At 65.0% G+C, this 20429-nt stretch overlaps 1 protein-coding gene and 1 pseudogene across 2 annotated transcripts; one reads left to right on the top strand and one right to left on the bottom strand.

Moving 5' to 3' along the window:
* Positions 1-1405: 1405 nt before the first annotated feature.
* Positions 1406-11972, bottom strand: DEDD2 (death effector domain containing 2). Its single transcript, XM_077806940.1, has 6 exons — positions 11891-11972; positions 9117-9751; positions 8834-8944; positions 8236-8367; positions 2686-3104; positions 1406-2136 (listed from the first exon to the last, which is right to left on the bottom strand). Exons 2-5 carry the CDS (start codon positions 9583-9585, stop codon positions 2737-2739), a joined length of 1080 nt encoding a protein of 359 aa, XP_077663066.1. The 5' UTR covers positions 9586-9751; positions 11891-11972; the 3' UTR covers positions 1406-2136; positions 2686-2736.
* A 4041-nt stretch (positions 11973-16013) lies between these two features.
* On the top strand, positions 16014-19941 carry LOC144258826 (uncharacterized; annotated as a pseudogene). Its single transcript, XR_013344796.1, has 2 exons — positions 16014-16094; positions 17453-19941. The product of XR_013344796.1 is annotated as an uncharacterized LOC144258826 (transcript).
* The last annotated feature ends 488 nt before the right edge of the window (positions 19942-20429 follow it).

The following is a 20429-nucleotide window of genomic DNA, read 5'->3' as shown; positions in this document are numbered from 1 at the left end:
ATAATAAGACAGAAAATATAATGTCTCTGTATAACCCCCTGGTACGCCCACGCCTTGAATACTGCGTGCAATCTGCTTGTCCCATCTCAGAAAAGATAAATTAGAACTGAAAAGGGTACGGAGAAGGGCAGCAGAAAGGATGAGGGGGATGGAACCACTTCCATATGAGGAGAGATTAATAAGACCGGGACTGTTCCGCTTGGAAAAAGAGTCGACGGGGGGAGGAATATGCTAGAGGGCTATAAAATCACGACTGGTGTGGAGGTGGTGAATAAGGAAGTGACACAAGAACCTCTGCTCACCAATGAAATTAACAGGTGGCAGGTTTAAAATAAAGAACAGGAAGTATTTCTTCATGTAGCAGTTAACCTGTGGAACTCACTGCCAGGGGCTGTTGTGAAGGCCAAAACTACAACAACCTGGAGGATAGGTCCCTCTATGGCTATTGGCCAGGACGATCAGGGGCCCAACGGAGATGTAAAAGTTTAACCAGTTAACCAATACGCATCAGTCTTATGGAACAAGCCCCCTTGTTCCCCATGTTAACTCCTTAACAGTTAAGCAACAGAATTTTAATAGGTTACACGGTTACTATTTTTAAACCCTATTCACATGCCTAGGACCCAACCCCATGCTCTAGGTGCCCCTAGCCGCTGCCTGCCAGGCGCTGGGCATGGATCCCTCAAGTCCTGGTCTGTTCATTCCCTTTGAAGCACCTGGCACCAGCTGCTGGGACCCTGGGCGAAGCTGGCCACTTGGTCTGGCCCCAGATGGCTGCTCGTCTCCTGCTCTGCTCCAAGAGCAGCTCTGGAACCCTTCTGCCCCCTGGGGTAGCAATGCAAAGTACATAGGGAAACTGAGGCATGCCTAGGAAATCAAATTACAGCAGTTCCCTCTGGGCAGATCCTTGGATCCTGGCTTGGGAGCTGTGGGTCCCCCAGACACCCCAGCTTTCAGCTGCACAGGGGCTGCAGTCTGGAGAGGTGAGAGGAAGAGCAGGGGGAGGTGATTAGCCCAGTGGCCAGGACATGCCCCCACCCTGTGGGAGAACCAGGGCACCAGCAGCCCAAGAGCTGGGCTGACGGGACCACGTCCTCTGGCACCGGCCCAGCACTATTCTCCAAAGGCCTGCACTGGACACGGAAAAGGCGGCTCAGTTCAGTCTCCTTCAAGGCGACTCAGCACCACCGGACTTCCCACTCGGGGAAGAGCCAAACACGTTACTACAGCTGGTCTCCTGGGTTCCAGTCCAGCCCGGGGAGAGGGGGGCTGGGAGCCAAGACTCCTGGGTTCTACCCCTGCACCGGGGGGGGTGGGGGGGGGGGGAGGAAGAGCAGCAGCCAGGACTCTGGGGTTCTTCCCCAGGCTGGCGGAGAAGGAACAGGCACTGTCCGCTCACGGAGAGTCTCCTCGACAAATTCTCTTTGTTTTATTGATTTTTCCACCCCCTGATACAAGACGCTGCAAAACCATTTGTCAGAAAGATCAAGTTGGGCTGTTTGGTTGGATTTTTTTTTTTTCTTCATCTTTTGCTTAAAAAAATACCATCTATTTAAATAATTACACCAGCTGACACCCCCTGCCCCTGGGGCTCAGAGGGCAAATTCCTGCAGCCGCTTCCTGAGCCCTGTCTCCCCCCCCCCCGATATATTTATATTATGTACAAATCACCAGAGAACAGGAAAACGTCCCGAAGAAAAGCGACTCCAAGGTTCCCACTCTCCAACTCCCGCCCCTCCCCGACTCTCCCCAGCCTTCGGGGGAGGCAGCCAAAACGACAGCAGGAGGAAAACCAGGTCTGCGTCCTCAAAATAATTAAAGGTCAAGTCTCCTTGTCACCTGTGCCCCTGCCCGGGGACACAAGCCACGGCACGCCGGCGAGGGGGCTGGCCCCATGCCCTGTGCGTCTGGAGTTGCCTGTCCTGCCTCTTCACCAATACAGGAGGGGCATCACTGAGTCCAGTGCTTGGCCCAGCCCTGGCTGAGGGCTCCCAGGGCCGGCTGGCAGCTGGAGGCCCGCAGGCTGGCAGAGGTTTGCCCCGTGGCAGCAAACAGACCGGGTCAGGCTGTTCTCAGGAGTCTCTGTGGCCCAAGTGGATGAGCTCCAGTGGCTCAGAAAAAAGTACAGACCGAGACCTGGGAGAGAAGAGAGAGAAGGGTAAGTGCCAGGTGCAGGGCAGGCACTGCCATGGCCCAGCATCACAGGGGGAGGGCTCAGGGCAACAGCAGAGGGACCCCCCCACGCACCATATGGCTCCCTACCCAACCCTGGGCAGATTCCTCTGCTAGCACCCTGAAGCAGCCAGGGCAGGAGTGGCAAGCACACAGAGGCCACGGCTAGCACCCAGGGTGACAGTGGCTAGCGTGGGGGGGATGATATGACGGGGGAACTGGGAGAGATGGTGGCTAGTGGGGGGGGACGGGGGGGCAGGCACTGGTGTATGTGTGTGTGGGGAGGGGAGGAGACTGGGGGGAATAGTGGCTAGCGTGGGGGGAAGGGACTGTGGGTGCTGGTGACTAGCATAGAGGGAGGGGAGGGGTGTGTATGCGTGGTGGGTGGGGAACAGGAGCGATGGTGGCTAGCACGCAGGGCGCTGGGACCCAGGGTCAGATGGGGCTGGTGTGTGTGTGCACGCGGCTACCCGAGGTGGCTAACACCCAGCAGGGGCAGGGAGAGCTACATACCCAGACTGAATTCCCCGGAGGCCAGGCTGCGCTCCCGCCCCACAGGGGCTGTCACTGGGGGCCGAGGCTCTCCAGCAGCAGCCGGCGCCCCTCCTCGTAGTCATCCTCGTCCACGTTGACCAGCAGCCGGATGGCCTCCTGCCCCACGGCGTCCTTGAGGGACTCTGTGAGGAAGACGCCCTTGAGGGCCTCCAGCAGCGAGCCGTTCATGTAGTCACTCCAGAAGGCGTCCAGGTAGGACAGCTCCGAGAACTTGATGTCGCAGATGATGGAGCCCAGGTCGCGTGACTTGAGGATGGTGTTGGACTGGCCGAAGATGTCGAACTGGCGCTCCAGCCGGTGCTGCTTGTTGGACAGCACGTTCTGCCGCAGGACAGGCTCGTGCTGGCAGAACTCGGCACGCACCCGCAGCCGGATGTCTGGGGGGAAGAGGGACAGAGAGGGAGGGGAGGGAAGGAGAGACATGGGGCGTTAGAGCCACAGGGCACAGGCCAGCAGCACACAGAGACCGCGCGCTCATGCAGTGACGTTGGGGGGGAGGGCGGCTCTGAACAGGCCTAGGGGCCGGCCCACCAAGGGCTCCGGATTCCCCCCCTAGAGCATCCTCTCGACACAGGGCTACAGCCAAACCTTGCCAAACGTTCACCTCGTACCCCTGGCACCTCAGACCCACCAGCCCTAGATAGCCAAGACCCTCTGGAGCAGCTCTGTGGGCCCACATAGCTCAGCCTTCCCCTGCCCCAGCTCCCACCCAGCCAGTTTGCCTCCCCACTGATCCACCAGGGCAGCTCTGCCCCAGCCCCGCTCTCTCCTTAGATTTCCCCCATCGCGAAGATGCAGCCCATTCTGGGACTGTGCCCGCTGTGAGAGATCAGCGCCCCACTGCTGCGGGGCTGAGAGTGACTGACGATCTCCTCAGCTGGCCCTTCCTGCCCTAGCCCCGCTCAGCTGGTTGGAAGATCTGCTTTTCCAGCCTCCTGTCCCCCAGATTTGGCAGGGTTTGGCTGTTGCCATGCGGCCGGGAAGAGGTGGGGTGTAGTTTTGGATCAGCCGCCAGTAAGGCCAAAACCAAACAGGGGGTGCCAAAGGGAAAATAAACAATGGCTACAGAGCAAGATACGGTCACATAAAGAACCCGAGAGGCAGGTGGGTGTTACATACGCTCTACAAGGCCGTCTGCTTTAATGGCTCTGTCTTGTGGTCCTCACCTGTAGAAGCATTAACTCAGAGTGCAGTCACAGCCCCGGCCTCCACTGCCAAGGCAACCCCGCCCAGAGCCCATGACCCCCAGAACCACACTGTTCTGTTGACACTGCGAGACACCCCCCACCTTCCAGCGAGGGGGCAGTGCTAGGGTCCTGCCCAATGCAGGCTGCCAGAGGGGCAAGGTGGTGGTGATGAGCTCCGACAGGCAAGGGGCTGGCAGAGGTGTGCTGAGACAGGATGCCCGTTTTGGCCACGTGATTGGGCTTGGTGCCCTTGCCCACAGCCCTTCTCACCCGTTAGGGCTGCGGTCTGTCTGGGATGCCAGCACAAGCTGTGATCAGAGTCCCTGTGTCTCCACGGTTCAGAGCAATCGGGAGTCAGGCAATCCAGACTGGGGGTGGGGGGTGGCGTCGCAGGGTGCCCTGGCAGCAATCCCCACCCCTAAGCCTCCTGCTCAGATCTCCCGCCCGAGCCTGCTCCTCCAGATGCCAGCGACACGCTGAGTGGCTGACAGCTTCCTTCTGTTTTACTGACACCACACACAGCTGGGACACAGCAACACCTGCTATGCCTGGAGGCTTGGCTCAAGGGATCCCTGAATCCAGAAACAGCAGGGGGCAGCCGTCCTGGGTGACGTCAACACACTGAAAGAAAAGGACTTGTGGCACCTTAGAGACTAACCAATTTATTTGAGCATGAGCTTTCATGAGCTACAGCTCACTTCATCGGATGCATACTGTGGAAAACAGTTTTCCACAGTATGCATCAGATGAAGTGAGATGTTGCTCACAAAAGCTTATGCTCAAATTGGTTAGTCTCTAAGGTGCCACAAGTCCTCCTTTTCTTTTCGCGAATACAGACTAACACGGCTGTCATTCTGAAACCTGTCGTTAACACACTGGGATCCTGCTCCCTCCTTGGAAGGGCTGGCAGGACAGGACTGGGGTCACCTCCTCCCCCAGGGATCAAGCCTGCCCACCTGTGGCTGGGAGAGATGGGGCCCTGAGTAGTTGCTGAGGTTACAGACATTTGGGACTGCTGCCCCCTCCCAGACTAGTGGCCCCCTGGGGCCCTGAAGGACCGGGACATGGACAAGGCATGCCCAGCCCCACAGAGGGGACAAACTGTTGCCAGCAGCTGGGGAAAGCCATGGGTAGCTCAAAGCAAGCAGCTCAAAGCTGTAAACGACCAACCACCGCGGAGTGGGGGCTGCTGCTCTGATGGCTCCCCACATGCTATCATGTGAGGGTCAGGCTGAGCAGAGCTCACTAGCAGGAGTGACCAGCTGATCGGGACTTTGGCACTAGCAGCCCGGAGTCCCCACACCTTGGGTGGGTGAGCTAGTCCCTCGCCAGGACGGGCACTGGCAACCTCTGCTGCCAGGTCTGCGCAGAGCTCATTACATACACGGACCTGGGCCCCACCAGCATCTGTGGGTCCTGTCCCTCGCAGCCCAGCTAACAGGCAGAGCTGCTGGGGCCAGGGGCTGCCCTGGTGCAGGGGCACCACGGGGGCTATGCTCTGAAGTGAGTTTGGGTTTTTACCAGAGCCTGGTACTCGGCCCGCTTGCATGGGCCGATACTTATGCTTTTCCAGGGGGGTGATCTCAACTGTGGACCGAGAGCAACAGGGTTCAAATTTTTTAGCACATGGTAACAGCAAGACATCACTCTGGGCATCAATACGGCAAAGAACCTCAGCTGCGGGGGGGGAGGGGGGCTGGCTGCTGACTGGACCCCAGGCTGGGGGGTTGAGAGGCACCCCCTGTCGAATCGGGGGAGCAGTTGGAGGCTCACTGTTGCTGGGCAGGAGTGTGGGGGAGCTAGTGACGCAGCAGGGGTGGGCTGTTAACCAGGCTGCGCTGAGGAGTGGCTGGGGGCGTATCAGCCTGGCGGCTGGCAGGAAGGTGCCAGGTTCCAAGCCTGTTCTGTGGCTCCAGCAGCGACCAGCGGCACGCGTTGGGGACCATTTGAGACATGAACCACCGGCTGTCCGCTCCTGGATGGAGTCAGGCAGGAATCCAGCACGCTGGGGATTGGGGGTTACTCGGTCCATCCCCCGTTCTCACTGGCACCCCAGCATGCGAGCTGGCATGCAGCAGCCGCTCCCATCAGCCCTGCTGGGGGTCTGTGGCACAGACTCCCCGCCGTGCCCTTCTGGAGCGGCCAGACCCTCTTGGCAGGGACATAGGCACTGTCCCAAAAGGGGGGGTGGGCTCAGCACTGCTGAGGTCTCTCTGGATCAGCATGCATGTGGGGGGAGCCCTCTGTCAGAGCCCTGCAGTGGGGGTTTAAAGCACACATTCAAAACATGATGGGTTTCACCGACAACTGCAGGAGAGATTGGGTGCGCTGGAGTCAGTTACCTTTGCGAGACAGTTCTGAGTAGCTTGCATTAGAGACACAGGGTCTCTTTATCATCAACTTTTGCTTAGTAACCTGGAATTTAAACGGTGGATTGAGAGAGAATTGGCAGAAATCAAGTAGCAGCAGCAGCAACAAAAAATCGTGATCCCAAGGAAAATCAGACCAGTCCCCAGGCCCTAGCCTGGAAGGCAGACAAAGGGGAGGACACAGCCTCCTGGGGCTCAGGAAAGTTATGAACGAAGAGCTGCCGTCTGGACCTCGCCAGCGGTCCTGGGACTTGTGCCCCCAAGAAGCAAGGTAACATTATCAAACAGACAGGCAACAATCTAGCGTGGAAGGGAGCTTAGGGTCCGATCCGTGCACCTACCCGCCGGATGGCTTAGCTGCACCGTGAAGCTGCAGTATTGACACTCACTGAATTATTTTTGAACCTTCTTCGTTAGAACCCATGGCCTGCAAATTGGTCAAACGGGAAGAGAGCGTTTTTGTGCAGTTTGCTTTTCCGGTCATTCGCATCGCACCGACACAGACACCAGGACACAGAGCGGTGGTGATGCTGGTGCTCGGCACCCGGCTGGCTGAGCGGGGCGCATGGGTTATATGCTGGTCTCGGAGATAGAAATCCAGGCCACCGTCTTGGAACTGAGACAGCTACCCCCATGAAGGGCAGCATCTGGGCTCTAATAAAGCTAGGGGAGCATTTGGGAATGGCCATGAGCCAGGCTAGATTCCTAGAATTTAAGGTCAGCCGTGATCATTCCACTACCTAGTCTGCCCTCAGGTCATGGCTGACACCAGACAGCTTCCATGTTGCTAGAAGCCACCCCCCGCAGAACCTGCTAGCGGGGGGCCCCCCCTAAGCAGGAGGAGCTCAGAGAACCCATGTTTGACTATCAGGCCCTGACCTTCTAGTCAGGTCTGTGAACTCTTGGAGCTGAATAATGCTAAGTCCTGGCTCCGACAGGGCTTTCCACTGATAGATCTCAAAGCACTTTACCAATCGGTCAGGATCGTTATCTCTAGGTTACAGATGTGGAAACTGAACCACACAGAGGCAGCGTGACTTGCCTAAACCCTCCCAGTAGGGCAGTAGCTGAGCCGGGCCTAGAACCCAGGAATTTGGCAGCACCTGGGACTGGCACTTTACACAACCACCTACTGCAGGAGCCAGCCTCGCTGGCCTTTGCGAGTCTAAAGGCAGCGTCTGAGAAATAAGTTCCTGACGAGGCAGACAGAGGGCAGAGCCGAACCCCATGGCACCCCAAGAGGGGACAAAGCACAGTCCCAAGAGCTAGGTTGCTGTGGGCAGGATTGAAAGGAATAAGCATCAATCTCAGCTCTCTGCTCTGCAATAGCACCCAAGCACCTCAGTCCCGCACCAGGCTCTCCCGCGCTAGGGGCTGTACAGACACGGAGCTGGAATCAATCTGGTTTGGGATTAGAATTTCTTGCAGCGGAACCAGCTTTCACTCAGTTATTTGCCTCCGTTAAATCCTCTGCTTCTTCCTCCTAGTCTGTACTGGCCCTGGGCTCAGCACCTAGACCAGCATATAACACAGGGTGGAAGTCAGGCCCCGTCCAGGCCAGCGCCCAACACCCGAGGGCCGGCACACCTCAGGCGTTTCCTCCCGCCCTCACGCGAGGTGTAGCCATTCGACAGTTAGAGCCACAAGAGAAGAAACAGAGCGGGACGGCCAGGGGGACGGGACCCACAGGCTCACAGGAGTGGGCCAGGACTCCCTGCTCCCCCACAGGGCTGGGGTGAGGCACCCCACTGGACTTGCGCAGCGCCCCCTCGAAGTCATTGACACGGAAGGGGCCTGCACTTTGGTTAGAGACTCAGACCAGTGTCCCTGCCCCACCCCAGCTGGGGGAAAGAGTAAGAGGCTCCAATCTATCCCCCACTAGGAACCAGAGCCTTTCCATGGCCTGGCCCAAAGGTGAGGGGGCCCTAGGCATGCGCCAGCCAGACACCTACCACAGGTCACTTTGGTGGGGGATGGGGGCTCCTGCTTGAGGGCAGGGACTGTCTTGGCCCCACGCCGCCTGCCGAGGGCACTGGCCCGTGCCCTGCCTCTGCTCACCCGCTTCCTCTTGCTGGAGTTGGAGCCTGGAGAAGAGAAGGAAGGTATGGGTAACAGGACAGAGGCAAGGGCTCAGAGCAGGGCAAGAGAACAGGGCAAGAGCTCAGAGCAGAGCTCCACAAGGGAAATGGAGTCTAGTGGCTAGATAAATGGCACTGGGGAGCCAGGACTCCTGCTTTCTACCCCTGGCACTGGGAAAGGAGAGGGATTTAGGACCCACCTCCCATGCAGCCCTTGCCCTCAGCTCCCCACACGTCCAGGGGGCGGGCACTGCTCCATGGGGAAGGAGAAGGAGCAGAATTTTGCACCACTACACATCAGGGCTGAGATCCATGCTCATTCCCCAGGGAATGGAGGCCTCCTCAGACGAGATAGGCCTGAAAAGAGGCCAATGGCCTGCGGTCATGTTCCCAGCTACGCAGAAGGGGAAGGGGTTGGTGATGGCAGAGGGCTATACATCCCCCCCCACCCCAGCATAGCCGGCCACCATACCTGTCTCCCACTGATCGGGCTGGGTCTCTGCAGAGGCTGAGCCGAGGCAACTGTCCATCTGCCGGTCGGAAGCTGTCACAGACGGGCCGTAGGTGTATCGCTCAGGGGACACTAAGGGGGAGAAGAGAGGTGAGTTCCCCTGGGACAGCACCACAGCGGGATTCAGCGGATGGAAACTGTCCCCTTGTATGCCTCACTGTCCCAAATCTGGCTCAGAGCAGGCAGACCTCAGAGCTCTCCACCCCCACAAACCCAGCCCCCTTCTCCTCCCAAGCCTTGGTACCTGTCCGCTGCCTCTTCAGGGTGACGTAGGGCAACAGGTCGTGCCTGGTCAGCAACCGCAGGAGCTGCAGTAGCTGCAGGAAATTGGTCTCATCACATCTCCCTCTCTTCTCCAGCTCCAGCAGCAGCTCCACCCCGTTCCTGGGCTGGTGCCGCTCGCCCACCACCTCTAGGCTCCCGGTTGCCTCCACCGGAGCTTGCCAGCACCGGCTCCTCCTTTGCCAGCTCTCCAGAAGAGGCGAGGGGGTCTCTACTCTGTCCTCCTCCACCACAGCCCACAGCCTGGGGTCCAGCGGGTGGGTCCAGGGCTGGGTCTCATCAAGGAGGAAGGAGAGCACAGCCACATCATTCTCCGTCAGCTGGGAGCCGATCACCTCGAACATGTGGTGCAAGGACACCATGCCGTAGTACTCCAAGCACTCCTCCTCCTCCCAGGGGTGGGAAATGACTGGCCGCTTCCTCTCAGCCATCCCAGGTCACAGGCCTGCAGATCAGCTCTGGCTTTGGGTAGGGCAGTGGATGGGAAGCGCTTTCGGGCAGGAGACTGGGGGTCTGACACGTGTTAGGGCTCAATGGAGAATCTGTGCAGAATCCTACAGGACAAGATCTCTCTGGGGACTTGAGTACAAACAGCATCTGCAAAAGGACACAGCAGGACTGTGAGCCGGAGCAGGAGAGCACCTGGTGCAGTGTTGGGGAGAGGAAAAGCCAGGAAGTCATGGTATATCCGGGGGGGGGGAGGGGGGGGGGAGGACCTCAGGAGGTCATCTAGTCCAATGCCCTGCTCAAAGCAGGCTCAATCCTCAATTTTTGCCCCAGATCCCTAAATGGCCCCCTCAAGGATTGAACTCACAACCCTGGGTTTAGCAGGCCAGTACTCAAACCACTGAGCTATTCCTCCCTCCAGAGTCATACATAGCTCTTCAGAACAGAGCCAGGAGTGACAACATAGCGCTCAGAACAGGGAACCAGGACACCTGGGTTCCCTCTCTAGTCCTCTGCTAAGCGTCGGGCTGCAATTCCCCCACAGACCTTAGAGCCCCAATGCCCTGCTCTCTCCCATTGGTCCCCACTCCTCTCCCTGAGCCAGAGATAGAACCCAGGAGTCCTGGCTCCCAGCCCCCAGCTCTAACCACCAGCCCCCACTCCCCTCCCAGAGCTGGGGACAGACCCCAGGAGTCCGACCCCCACTCTAAGCACCACTCCCCTTCCAGAGCTTGGGTGCCATAAATGGCTGTTTCATGGCTGAGTGGCATGATGGCTCCCCACAGAGGTCTCCCAGAGCAAAGGCGCCACAAGGTGGCAGCAACCAGACAGACAAGAAAAACAACACAAGCTGCCAACACAGCCCCACGCCCTTCGCCTGTTTCCCCCCAGGCAAAGGAGGCCACAGCCTAGCCCTCCCCCCAAGCCTGCCACAGCCCCCCCCCGCCTGCCTGAACCCTCCCCCCAAGCCTGCCACAGCCCCCCCGCCTGCCTGAACCCCCCTGCCCGCCTGCCACGGCCCCTCCTGCCCGCCTGCCTGAACCCCCCTGCCCGCCTGCCAGAACCCTCCCCCCCAGCCTGCCACAGCCCCCGCATCTACCTGTACCCCCCTGCCCACCTGAACCCTCCCCCCAGCCTACCACAGCCCCCCCACCTACCTGTACCCCCCTGCCCACCTGAACCCTCCCCCAGCCTACCACAGCCCCCCCACCTACCTAGCCCCCCCGCCCGCCTGCCGCAGCCCCCCATCTCCCTGAACCCTCCCCCCCAGCCTGCCACAGCCCCCCCACGCCTGCCAACCCCCCTCACCTGCCAGAACCCCCCTGCCCGCCTGCCAGAACCCTCCCCCCAGCCTGCCACAGCCCCCCACCTGCCTGTACCCCCCTGCCTGCCTGCCACAGCCCCCCCTGCCTGAACCCTCCCCCAGCCTGCCACAGCCCCCCCGCCTGCCTGTACCCCCCTGAACCCTCCCCCCCAGCCTGCCACAGCCCCCCTGCCTGCCTAGCCCCCCCTGCCCGCCTGCCACAGCCCCCCTGCCTGAACCCTCCCCCCAGCCTGCCACAGCCCCCCCACCTTCCTGTACCCCCCTGGCCGCCTACCACATCCCCCCGTCTGCCTGAACCCTTCCCCCCCCAGCCTGCCACAGCCCCCCACCTGCCTAGCCCCCCCGCCCGCCTGCCACAGCCCCCCCTGCCTGAACCCTCCCCCCAAGCCTGCCACAGCCCCCCCGCCTGAACCCTCCCCCCAAGCCTGCCACAGCCCCCCCGTCTGAACCCTCCCCCCAAGCCTGCCACAGCCCCCCGTCTGAACCCTCCCCCCAAGCCTGCCACAGCCCCCCTGTCTGAACCCTGCCCCAAGCCTGCCACAGCCCCCCTGTCTGAACCCTCCCCCCAAGCCTGCCACAGCCCCCCCTGCCTGAACCCTCCCCCCAGCCTGCCACAGCCCCCCCTGCCTGAACCCTCCCCCCAGCCTGCCACAGCCCCCCCCGCCTGAACCCTCCCCCCAGCCTGCCACAGCCCCCCCCGCCTGAACCCTCCCCCCAGCCTGCCACAGCCCCCCCCGCCTGAACCCTCCCCCCAGCCTGCCACAGCCCCCCCACCTTCCTGTACCCCCCTGGCCACCTACCACAGCCCCCCGTCTGCCTGAACCCTCCCCCCCAGCCTGCCACAGCCCCCCCCACCTGCCTAGCCCCCCCTGCCCGCCTGCCACAACCCCCCCTGCCTGAACCCTCCACCCCAGCCTGCCACAGCCCCCCCGACTGCCACGGCCTCGCCTGGCCCCCCACCTCACCCAGGTCTCGCCGCCCCCAGCCGCGGCTTGGCTCCTTCTGGCACCTTCGATACCTCTGCGCATGCGTCTCCCCTCAACTGCCACCCGCCGCCCCACCTTGCGCATGCGTCCCTCCAACTGCTGCCGCCCTATCCCCGCCCCCAGCGCATGCGTCGAAGCCGCCCGAAGAACTAGGCGCACGCGCCACTCTCGAACCCACCCACCGCGCAGGCGCGAAGCGCCCCCTCCGCTTAAATAACAGCTCCCTGCGCGTGCGCTTTCCCACTAACACACTGTCTCCCCCACCCCCCGCGTTCCAACCTCACCGCGCCTGGCACGCGGATGTTCAGCCTGTGTCCTCGTGACCCACGTGTGGGGGCGGGACTGACTCGCTCCGCTCCTGGCGTCACGCCTCGAGCATGCGCGAGGCGAGGAGTTGGGAAGAGGTCGGTTCAGGGAGCGAGGCCGCTACGCTACTAACGTAAGCGGGGAGGCTGAGTGGCAGCTGCGCGGCCGGCTTATAATGGGGCTTTGCGGCGTGATGGAGGTCGGGCTGCGCTACTGGCGTAAAGGGCTGGCCGTGGGGGCAGGGCGGTTCCGCTATTGACGTAAGAGGCCAAAGCGTGTAAACTGCTCCCCCCCCACAGGGCGGGGGGAGAGGCGCCCCCCACACACACACAACACAGGGCGGGGGGAGGGGGAGAGGCGCCCCCACACACACACAACACAGGGCGGGGGGAGGGGGAGAGGCGCCCCCCCACACACACACAACACAGGGCGGGGGAGGGGGAGAGGCGCCCCCCCCTCCCCCCACACACACACACACAACACAGGGCGGGGGAGGGGGAGAGGCGCCCCCCCCACACACACACACACAACACAGGGCGGGGGGAGGGGGAGAGGCGGCCCCCCCCCCCACACACACACACACACAACACAGGGCGGGGGGAGGGGGAGAGGCGCCCCCCCCACACACACACACACAAAACACAGGTCGGGGGAGGGGAAGAGGTGCCCCCCCTACACACACACAACACAGGTCGGGGGGAGGGGAAGAGGTGCCCCCCCCACACACACACAACACAGGGAGGGGGAGAGGCGCCCCCCCACACACACACAATACAGGGCGGGGGGAGGGGGAGAGGCGCCCCCCACACACACACACACAACACAGGGCGGGGGGAGGGGGAGAGGCGCCCCCCCCACACACACACACACAACACAGGGCGGGGGAGGGGGAGAGGCGCCCCCCCCCCCACACACACACACAACACAGGGCGGGGGGAGGGGGGAGAGGCGCCCCCCACACACACACACACACAACACAGGGCGGGGGGAGGGGGAGAGGCGCCCCCACACACACACACAACACAGGGCGGGGGAGGGGGAGAGGCGCCCCCCCTCCCCCACACACACACAACACAGGGCGGGGGGGAGGGGGAGAGGCGCCCCCCCCCCCCCACACACAACACAGGGCGGGGGGAGGGGGAGAGGCGCCCCACACACACACACAACACAGGGCGGGGGGAGGGGGAGAGGCGCCCCCCACACACACACAACACAGGGCGGGGGGAGGGGGAGAGGCGCCCCCCCTCCCCCCCCCCACACACACACACAACACAGGGCGGGGGGAGGGGGAGAGGCGCCCCCCCACACACACACACACACAACACAGGGCGGGGGGAGGGGGAGAGGCGCCCCCCACACACACACACACAACACAGGGCGGGGGGAGGGGAAGAGGCGCCCCCCACACACACACACACACACAAAACACAGGTCGGGGGAGGGGAAGAGGTGCCCCCCCTACACACACACAACACAGGTCGGGGGGAGGGGAAGAGGTGCCCCCCCCCACACACACACAACACAGGGAGGGGGAGAGGCGCCCCCCCACACACACACAATACAGGGCGGGGGGAGGGGGAGAGGCGCCCCCCACACACACACACACAACACAGGGCGGGGGGAGGGGAGAGGCGCCCCCCCCCACACACTCACACACAACACAGGGCGGGGGAGGGGGAGAGGCGCCCCCCCCCACACACACACACACAACACAGGGCGGGGGGAGGGGGAGAGGCGCCCCCCCACACACACACACACACAACACAGGGCGGGGGGAGGGGGAGAGGCACCGCACACACACACACACACACACAGGGCTGGGGGAGGGGGAGAGGTGCCCCCCCCCACACACACACACACAGGGAGGGGGAGAGGCGCCCCCCCCCACACACACACAGGGCGGGGGGAGGGGGAGAGGCGCCCCCACACACACACACACACACACACACAAGGCGGGGGAGAGGCACCCCCCCCACAAACACAGGGCAGGCGGAGGGGAAGAGACGCCCCCCACACACACACACAGGGTGGGGGGAGGGGAAGAGGTGCCCCCCTACACACACACACACGGGGTGGGGGAGAGGCGCCCCCCACACACGGGGGGGAGGGGAAGAGGCCCCACACACACACAGGGCGGGGGGAGGGGAAGAGGCGCCCCCCCCCCCCACACACACACACACAGGGCAGGGGGAGGGGAAGAGGCGCCCCCCCACACGGGGGGGGAGGGGAAGAGGCCCCACACACACACAGGGCGGGGGGAGGGGAAGAGGCGCCCCCCCCACACACACACACACACAGGATGGGCAGGAGAAGTGTGTGTGTTTTTGTAATGTGTATCTGTGTCTGTCACTGCTTGTTGCCTGGGCTTGTGTTTTGTGTTTGTGTGCAGATCTCGCTGTGTGTGTCTCTTGTTGAGTGCTGTGTGCGTGTGTGATGCTGTGTGTGTCTCGCTGTGTGCTCTGGATGTGCGTCCGATGTGGTACGTCTGTCATTGCAGCCTGTGTGAACATGCGTGTCTGTGTCTGCTGCGTACCTGTGCTGTGTGTCCTGGCAGCCTCTCCTGGGTGTGACTCTCGCTGTGTGTGTCATTGTGGTGTGTCCATCTGCATGTCTCTTGCAGTGCATGTGTTGTCATGTCTCACACTCCGTGTGCCATTGCAGTGGGTCCTCTGGGTGTGTGAGATTGCAGTATGTCCTGTCTGCCTGTGTCTCTCCTGGTACATCGCTGGCTGTGTGTGTGTCACTGTTTGTGTGTTGTGTCGCTCTGTGTGTGAGTGTGACACACGGGGTGTCGTGTAGGGGGGATGCTCCATGTGTGTGTCATTGCAGAGTGGGGCTGTGTGTGTGTTTGTCACTGTGTGTGTGTTGTGTGGGGTGTCGTGTGGGGGGGATGCTCCATGTGTGTGTCATTGCGGAGTGGGGCTGTGTGTGGGGTGTCGTGTGGGGGGATGCTCCATGTGTGTGTCATTGCAGAGTGGGGCTGTGTGTGTGTTTGTCACAGTGTGTGTGTTGTGTGGGGTGTCGTGTAGGGGGGATGCTCCATGCGTGTGTCATTGCGGAGTGGGGCTGTGTGTGTTGTGTGGGGTGTTGTGTAGGGGGGATGCTCCATGTGTGTGTCATTGCAGAGTGGGGCTGTGTGTGTTGTCACTGTGTGTGTGTTGTGTGGGGTGTCGTGTAGGGGGGATGCTCCATGTGTGTGTCATTGCGGAGTGGGGCTGTGTGTGTGTTTGTCACTGTGTGTGTGTTGTGTGGGGTGTCGTGTAGGGGGGATGCTCCATGTGTGTCATTGTGGAGTGGGGCTGTGTGTGTTGTGTGGGGTGTTGTGTAGGGGGGATGCTCCATGTGTGTGTCATTGCAGAGTGGGGCTGTGTGTGTTTGTCACTGTGTGTGTGTTGTGTGGGGTGTCATGTAGGGGGGATGCTCCATGTGTGTGTCATTGCGGAGTGGGGCTGTGTGTGTGTGTCACATGCAGTGTTGGGGGTTGTGGTATGTCACTGTTTGTGTGTGTCACACGCGGTGTGAGACAGGCTCGGGGGGGGGGGGTCACTGTCGGGCGGCCTCTCATACACGCTCCCCCTCCATAAAATACCATCCGGGGCGGGGCTTCCATGTGGCCCCGCCCCCGCCCCGTTAGGCCCCGCCCGCCCCCGCGGCGTCCCTGGGCGGGGCTTCCTGGTGGCCACGCCCTCTCCCGCCGCACAGCCTCGTTCCAGCTCCCAAGCTCCCGAGGTCGGGAGCCGCCCCGCCCCCTCAGTATCGCGGCCGCTGATTGGTCGCGGGCGTCTGCTCGGCGGGGCCCAATCAGGAGGCGCCGGGCGGCGGGGTCCGGCTGGGAGGAGACGGAGCGAGAGGCGGCGGCGGCGGCAGCCGGGCCGAGGTGAGTGGCGGGCCCTGTCCCCCCCCCCGGCCCCCCCGCGACTCCTCCCCCCCCCCCCGGCAGCTGGGCCCTGCGCGCCCCCTCCCCGAGACTCCTCCCCCCCCCCGCAGCTGGGCCCTGCGCGCCCCCTCCCCGGGACTCCTTCCCCCCCCCCCCGCAGCTGGGCCCTGCGCGCCCCCTCCCGGGACTCCTCCCCCCCCCCTCCCGCAGCTGGGCCCGGCGCGCCCCCTCCCCGAGACTCCTCCCCCCCCCCCTCCCGCAGCTGGGCCGGCGCGCCCCCTCCCGGGACTCCTCCCCCCCCCCCCCCTCCCGCAGCTGGGCCCTGTGCGCCCCCTCCCGGGACTCCTCCCCCCCCCCCCCGCCGCAGCTGGGCCCGGCGCGCCCCCTCCCCGAGACTCCCCCCCCCCCCCTCCCGCAGCTGGGCCCGGCGCGCCCCCTCCCCGAGACTCCTCCCCCCCCCCCCTCCCGCAGCTGGGCCCGGCGCGCCCCCTCCCCGGGACTCCTCCCCCCCGCCGCAGCTGGGCCCGGCGCGCCCCCCTCCCCGGGACTTCCCCCCCCCCCCGCAGCTGGGCCCGGCGCGCCCCCTCCCCGGGACTCCCCCCCCCCCGCAGCTGGGCCCGGCGCGCCCCCTCCCCGGGACTCCTTCCCCCCCCCCCCCCCGCAGCTGGGCCCTGCGCGCCCCCTCCCCGGGACTCCTCCCCCCCCCCCCGCCGCAGCTGGGCCCTGCGCGCCCCCCTCCCGGGACTCCTCCCCCCCCCTCCCGCAGCTGGGCCCGGCGCGCCCCCTCCCCGAGACTCCTCCCCCCCCCTCCCGCAGCTGGGCCCGGCGCGCCCCCTCCCGGGACTCCTCCCCCCCCCCCTCCCGCAGCTGGGCCCGGCGCGCCCCCTCCCGGGACTCCTCCCCCCCCCCTCCCGCAGCTGGGCCCGGCGCGCCCCCCTCCCGGGACTCCTCCCCCCCCCCTCCCGCAGCTGGGCCCGGCGCGCCCCCTCCCGGGACTCCTCCCCCCCCCCCTCCCGCAGCTGGGCCCTGCGCGCCCCCTCCCGGGACTCCTCCCCCCCCCCTCCCGCAGCTGGGCCCTGCGCGCCCCCTCCCGGGACTCCTCCCCCCCCCCCTCCCGCAGCTGGGCCCTGCGCGCCCCCTCCCGGGACTCCTCCCCCCCCCCCTCCCGCAGCTGGGCCCTGCGCGCCCCCTCCCGGGACTCCTCCCCCCCCCGCCGCAGCTGGGCCCGGCGCGCCCCCTCTCCGAGACTCCTCCCCCCCCCCTCCCGCAGCTGGGCCCGGCGCGACCCCCCCCGGGACTCCTCCCCCCCCCCCCGCAGCTGGGCCCTGCCCTCCCGCTCACCAGGTCTCTCCCCACAGGCCATGGCAGAGGAGCTGCCCCCCTCCCTCTTCTTCCAGCACCAGTACATGTGCTCGGAGTGCGGCCTGCTCTACAACACGCTGGAGGAGGTGCTGATCCACCAGCAGAGCCACCTGGGGGAGCCCTGCCAGCCCCCCGGCGCCGCCCCCGCCGTGGCCCTCGGCGCGGGGCCCCTGCAGGAGAGCCGCTACCAGTGCCTGGAGTGCGGGCGCGTCCTGCTCTCGCCGGACGCGCTGCTGGCCCACCAGAGCCTGCACCCCCGCCAGGAGCCTGCCCGCCCGCCGCCCCCCGCCTCTGCCGGCCAGATCCACTACCAGTGCAGCGAGTGCAAGGAGCTCTTCGCCGCCCCCGACCTGTGGCTGGCCCATCGCCAGAGCCACAAGGCCCAGGAGCCCGTGGCCGCCCCCACCGCCGCCGCCCCCGCCCCCGCCGGCCCCCCAGCCGACCATGCACCCCTACGAGTGCTCGGAGTGCGCCGGCCTCTTCCAGACGCCCGAGGAGCTGCTGGAGCACCAGGGCGAGCACTTCACCGAGACGGAGAAGGAGAGCGGGGAGCCGGCTGTGCCCGAGGGGGTCAAACAGGAGGCCCCCAGCTCTCCCGCCCCCTCGCGGCAGCCGCCAACGCCGGCCCCTCCGCGGGCCTGGCGCTGCGGCGAGTGCCAGCAGGAGTTCGGCCTGGCGGAGGAGCTGCGGCGCCACCGCCGGGAGCACGCCCCCGAGGAGTTCCTGTGCGGCGAGTGCCAGCGCGGCTTCACCACGGCCAACCGGCTGCTGGCGCACCAGCGGGCGCACGTGGACGGCACGCACGAGTGCCCCAGCTGCAGCAAGGTCTTCAAGAAGGCGGCCTCGCTGGAGCAGCACATGCGGGTCCACAAGGGCGAGGCCCTGTACCTGTGCGTCGACTGCGGGCTGGGCTTCGGCACCGAGATGACGCTGGTGGTCCACCGCAAGAGCCACACGGCCAACCCCCCTGCACCGCTGCGCCTGCGGCAAGACCTTCAGCAACATGACCAAGTTCCTCTACCACCGCCGCACCCACGCCGGCAAGAGCGGGGCCCCGCCGGCCCGGGCCCGCGCCCCGGAGCCGGAGCCGGCCCCCGCCGCCCGCCCCGGAGCCGGCCCCGCCGCCCGCCGCCGCCGCCGGGGCGCCCAACGGCTCGCCCGCCGCGGCCGGCGGCTTCCTGTGCCCGCAGTGCGGCAAGGCCTTTTCCAGCCACATCCGCATGGTGCGGCACAAGCGGGTGGTCCACGTGCTGGAGCGCAAGCACAAGTGCCCCACCTGCGGCAAGAGCTTCAAGAAGCTGGTGCACGTCCGGAAACCACCTGCGCACGCACACCGGGGAGCGCCCCTTCCAGTGCAGCGAGTGCGGCAAGACCTTCGCCTCCCAGGCCAACCTGATGCGCCACCACCTGACCCACACCGGCGAGCGCCCCTACCAGTGCGACGTCTGCCAGAAGCGCTTCACCCAGTCCTCCAACCTGCAGCAGCACCGGCTGCTGCACGCGGGCGCCGCCCCTTCCCCTGCCCGGACTGCGGCGCCGCCTTCGCGCGGGCCCGCCAGCTGGCCCTGCACCGCGTCAGCCACACCGGCCAGCCGCCCTTCCAGTGCCCCGAGTGCGACGCAGCCTTCGCCCGCAAGCGGCTGCTGGAGCTGCACCGGCTGGCCCACGCCGGGCGCGAGCCCCACCGCTGCCCGGACTGCGGCGCCCTCTTCGTCCGCCTGGCCAAGCTGAGGAGCACCGCTGCGCCCACAAGAAGCTGCACCCGTGCCCGTCCTGCGGCAAGGGCCTGGGCTCCCTGGCCAAGCTGGCGCTGCACCAGCTGGGGCACTCGGGCCAGCGCCCCTTCACCTGCAGCCCTCTGCGGCAAGGGCTTCCCCAGCCCCAGCGGGCTGAGCCGCCACCAGCAGCGCCACACGGGCGTGCGTCCCCACAAATGCCCGCTCTGCTCCAAGGCCTTCCTGGCGGCCTCAGGCCTGCAGCTGCACCAGCGCACGCACACGGGCGAGCGCCCCTTCCCCTGCCCCGAGTGCGGCAAGGGCTTCCGGCAGGCCACCCACCTGCGGGAGCACCGGCGGCTGCACACCGGCGAGCGCCCCTACCCCTGCCCCGAGTGCGGCAAGGCCTTCGTCCAGGCCATGCACCTGGCCGAGCACCGGCGCATTCCACACCGGCGAGCGCCCCCACCGCTGCCCGCACTGCGCCAAGGCCTTCAAGACCCTCTCCAACCTGCGCAGCCACCGCAAGACCCACGGGGCCGCCGCCCCCCCCGCCCCGCCCGCCGCCCAGCCCACCAGACCATCATGTGCACTGAGTTCGGGGAGACCATCGCCATCATTGAGACGGCGGAGCCGCTGCCCCTGGTGGAGACCATCGAAATCTACCAGCTGCCCTGGAGGGCAGCCTGCAGGTGGACAATCTGCAGGTCAATGCCTTCGTATAGGGGCGCAGGCTCCCCCTGTAAATAAAAGTTCTGGTTTTGCCCGTTCGCCTGCCCAGCCCCCCCACTGCGTCTCACCCTGGCACGGGGGCGGGGGGGTCGCTGCATGTCCCTGGGCTGCTGTCTGGGTATGGGGGGGCAGCGGGTCCTCTTACCCTTTCCGTTCCCTCTCTGCCCCAGGGCACTTCTTGGGTCCTTCCTGCTCTCCAGGCAGACCCCCCCCGGGCGGGGTGGGACCAGGGGGCTTTGAACTGGAGCCTTCCAAGGTTATTCTCCCCCACCCCTCCCCAGGCTGTAGGATTATCCTGAGGGGCTGGGCCCTTCCCCATAGGCTGTCTTGCTCTGGAAGGGAGCTTGGGGTTAGCAAACCAGCTAGGGGAAGGGCGTCTCAGTAGGAATCCCTTGCCAGGTTGTGGGGCTGGGCAGTGGAGCGTGTTCAGCAGTTGAGATTGACAAGGGGGGGATGCCAACGTGGGCCCCCTATGACTTGATGTGCACCGAGGGGCTAGGGGGGCTGGTTCAGGAAGGTTGGGAAT

Source organism: Eretmochelys imbricata, unplaced genomic scaffold (genome assembly GCF_965152235.1).
Source record: "Eretmochelys imbricata isolate rEreImb1 unplaced genomic scaffold, rEreImb1.hap1 Scaffold_38, whole genome shotgun sequence".
In the NCBI taxonomy this organism is placed as follows: domain Eukaryota; kingdom Metazoa; phylum Chordata; order Testudines; family Cheloniidae; genus Eretmochelys; species Eretmochelys imbricata.
Note: the sequence above shows the minus strand (reverse complement) of the source record. Positions and strands in the feature narration are given on the sequence as shown.

Bases quoted from the DNA above. Each gene is read 5' to 3' on its own strand.
- DEDD2 (XM_077806940.1), bottom strand. From the start codon at position 9,585: ATGGCTGAGAGGAAGCGGCCAGTCATTTCCCACCCCTGGGAGGAGGAG. The intron at 8,368-8,833 runs GTATGGTGGCCG...TCTCTTCTCCAG, and splicing joins GCCCGATCAGTGGGAGACAG to GCTCCAACTCCAGCAAGAGG. The intron at 3,105-8,235 runs GTAGGTGTCTGG...TCTTCCCCCCAG, and splicing joins CCCCACCAAAGTGACCTGTG to ACATCCGGCTGCGGGTGCGT.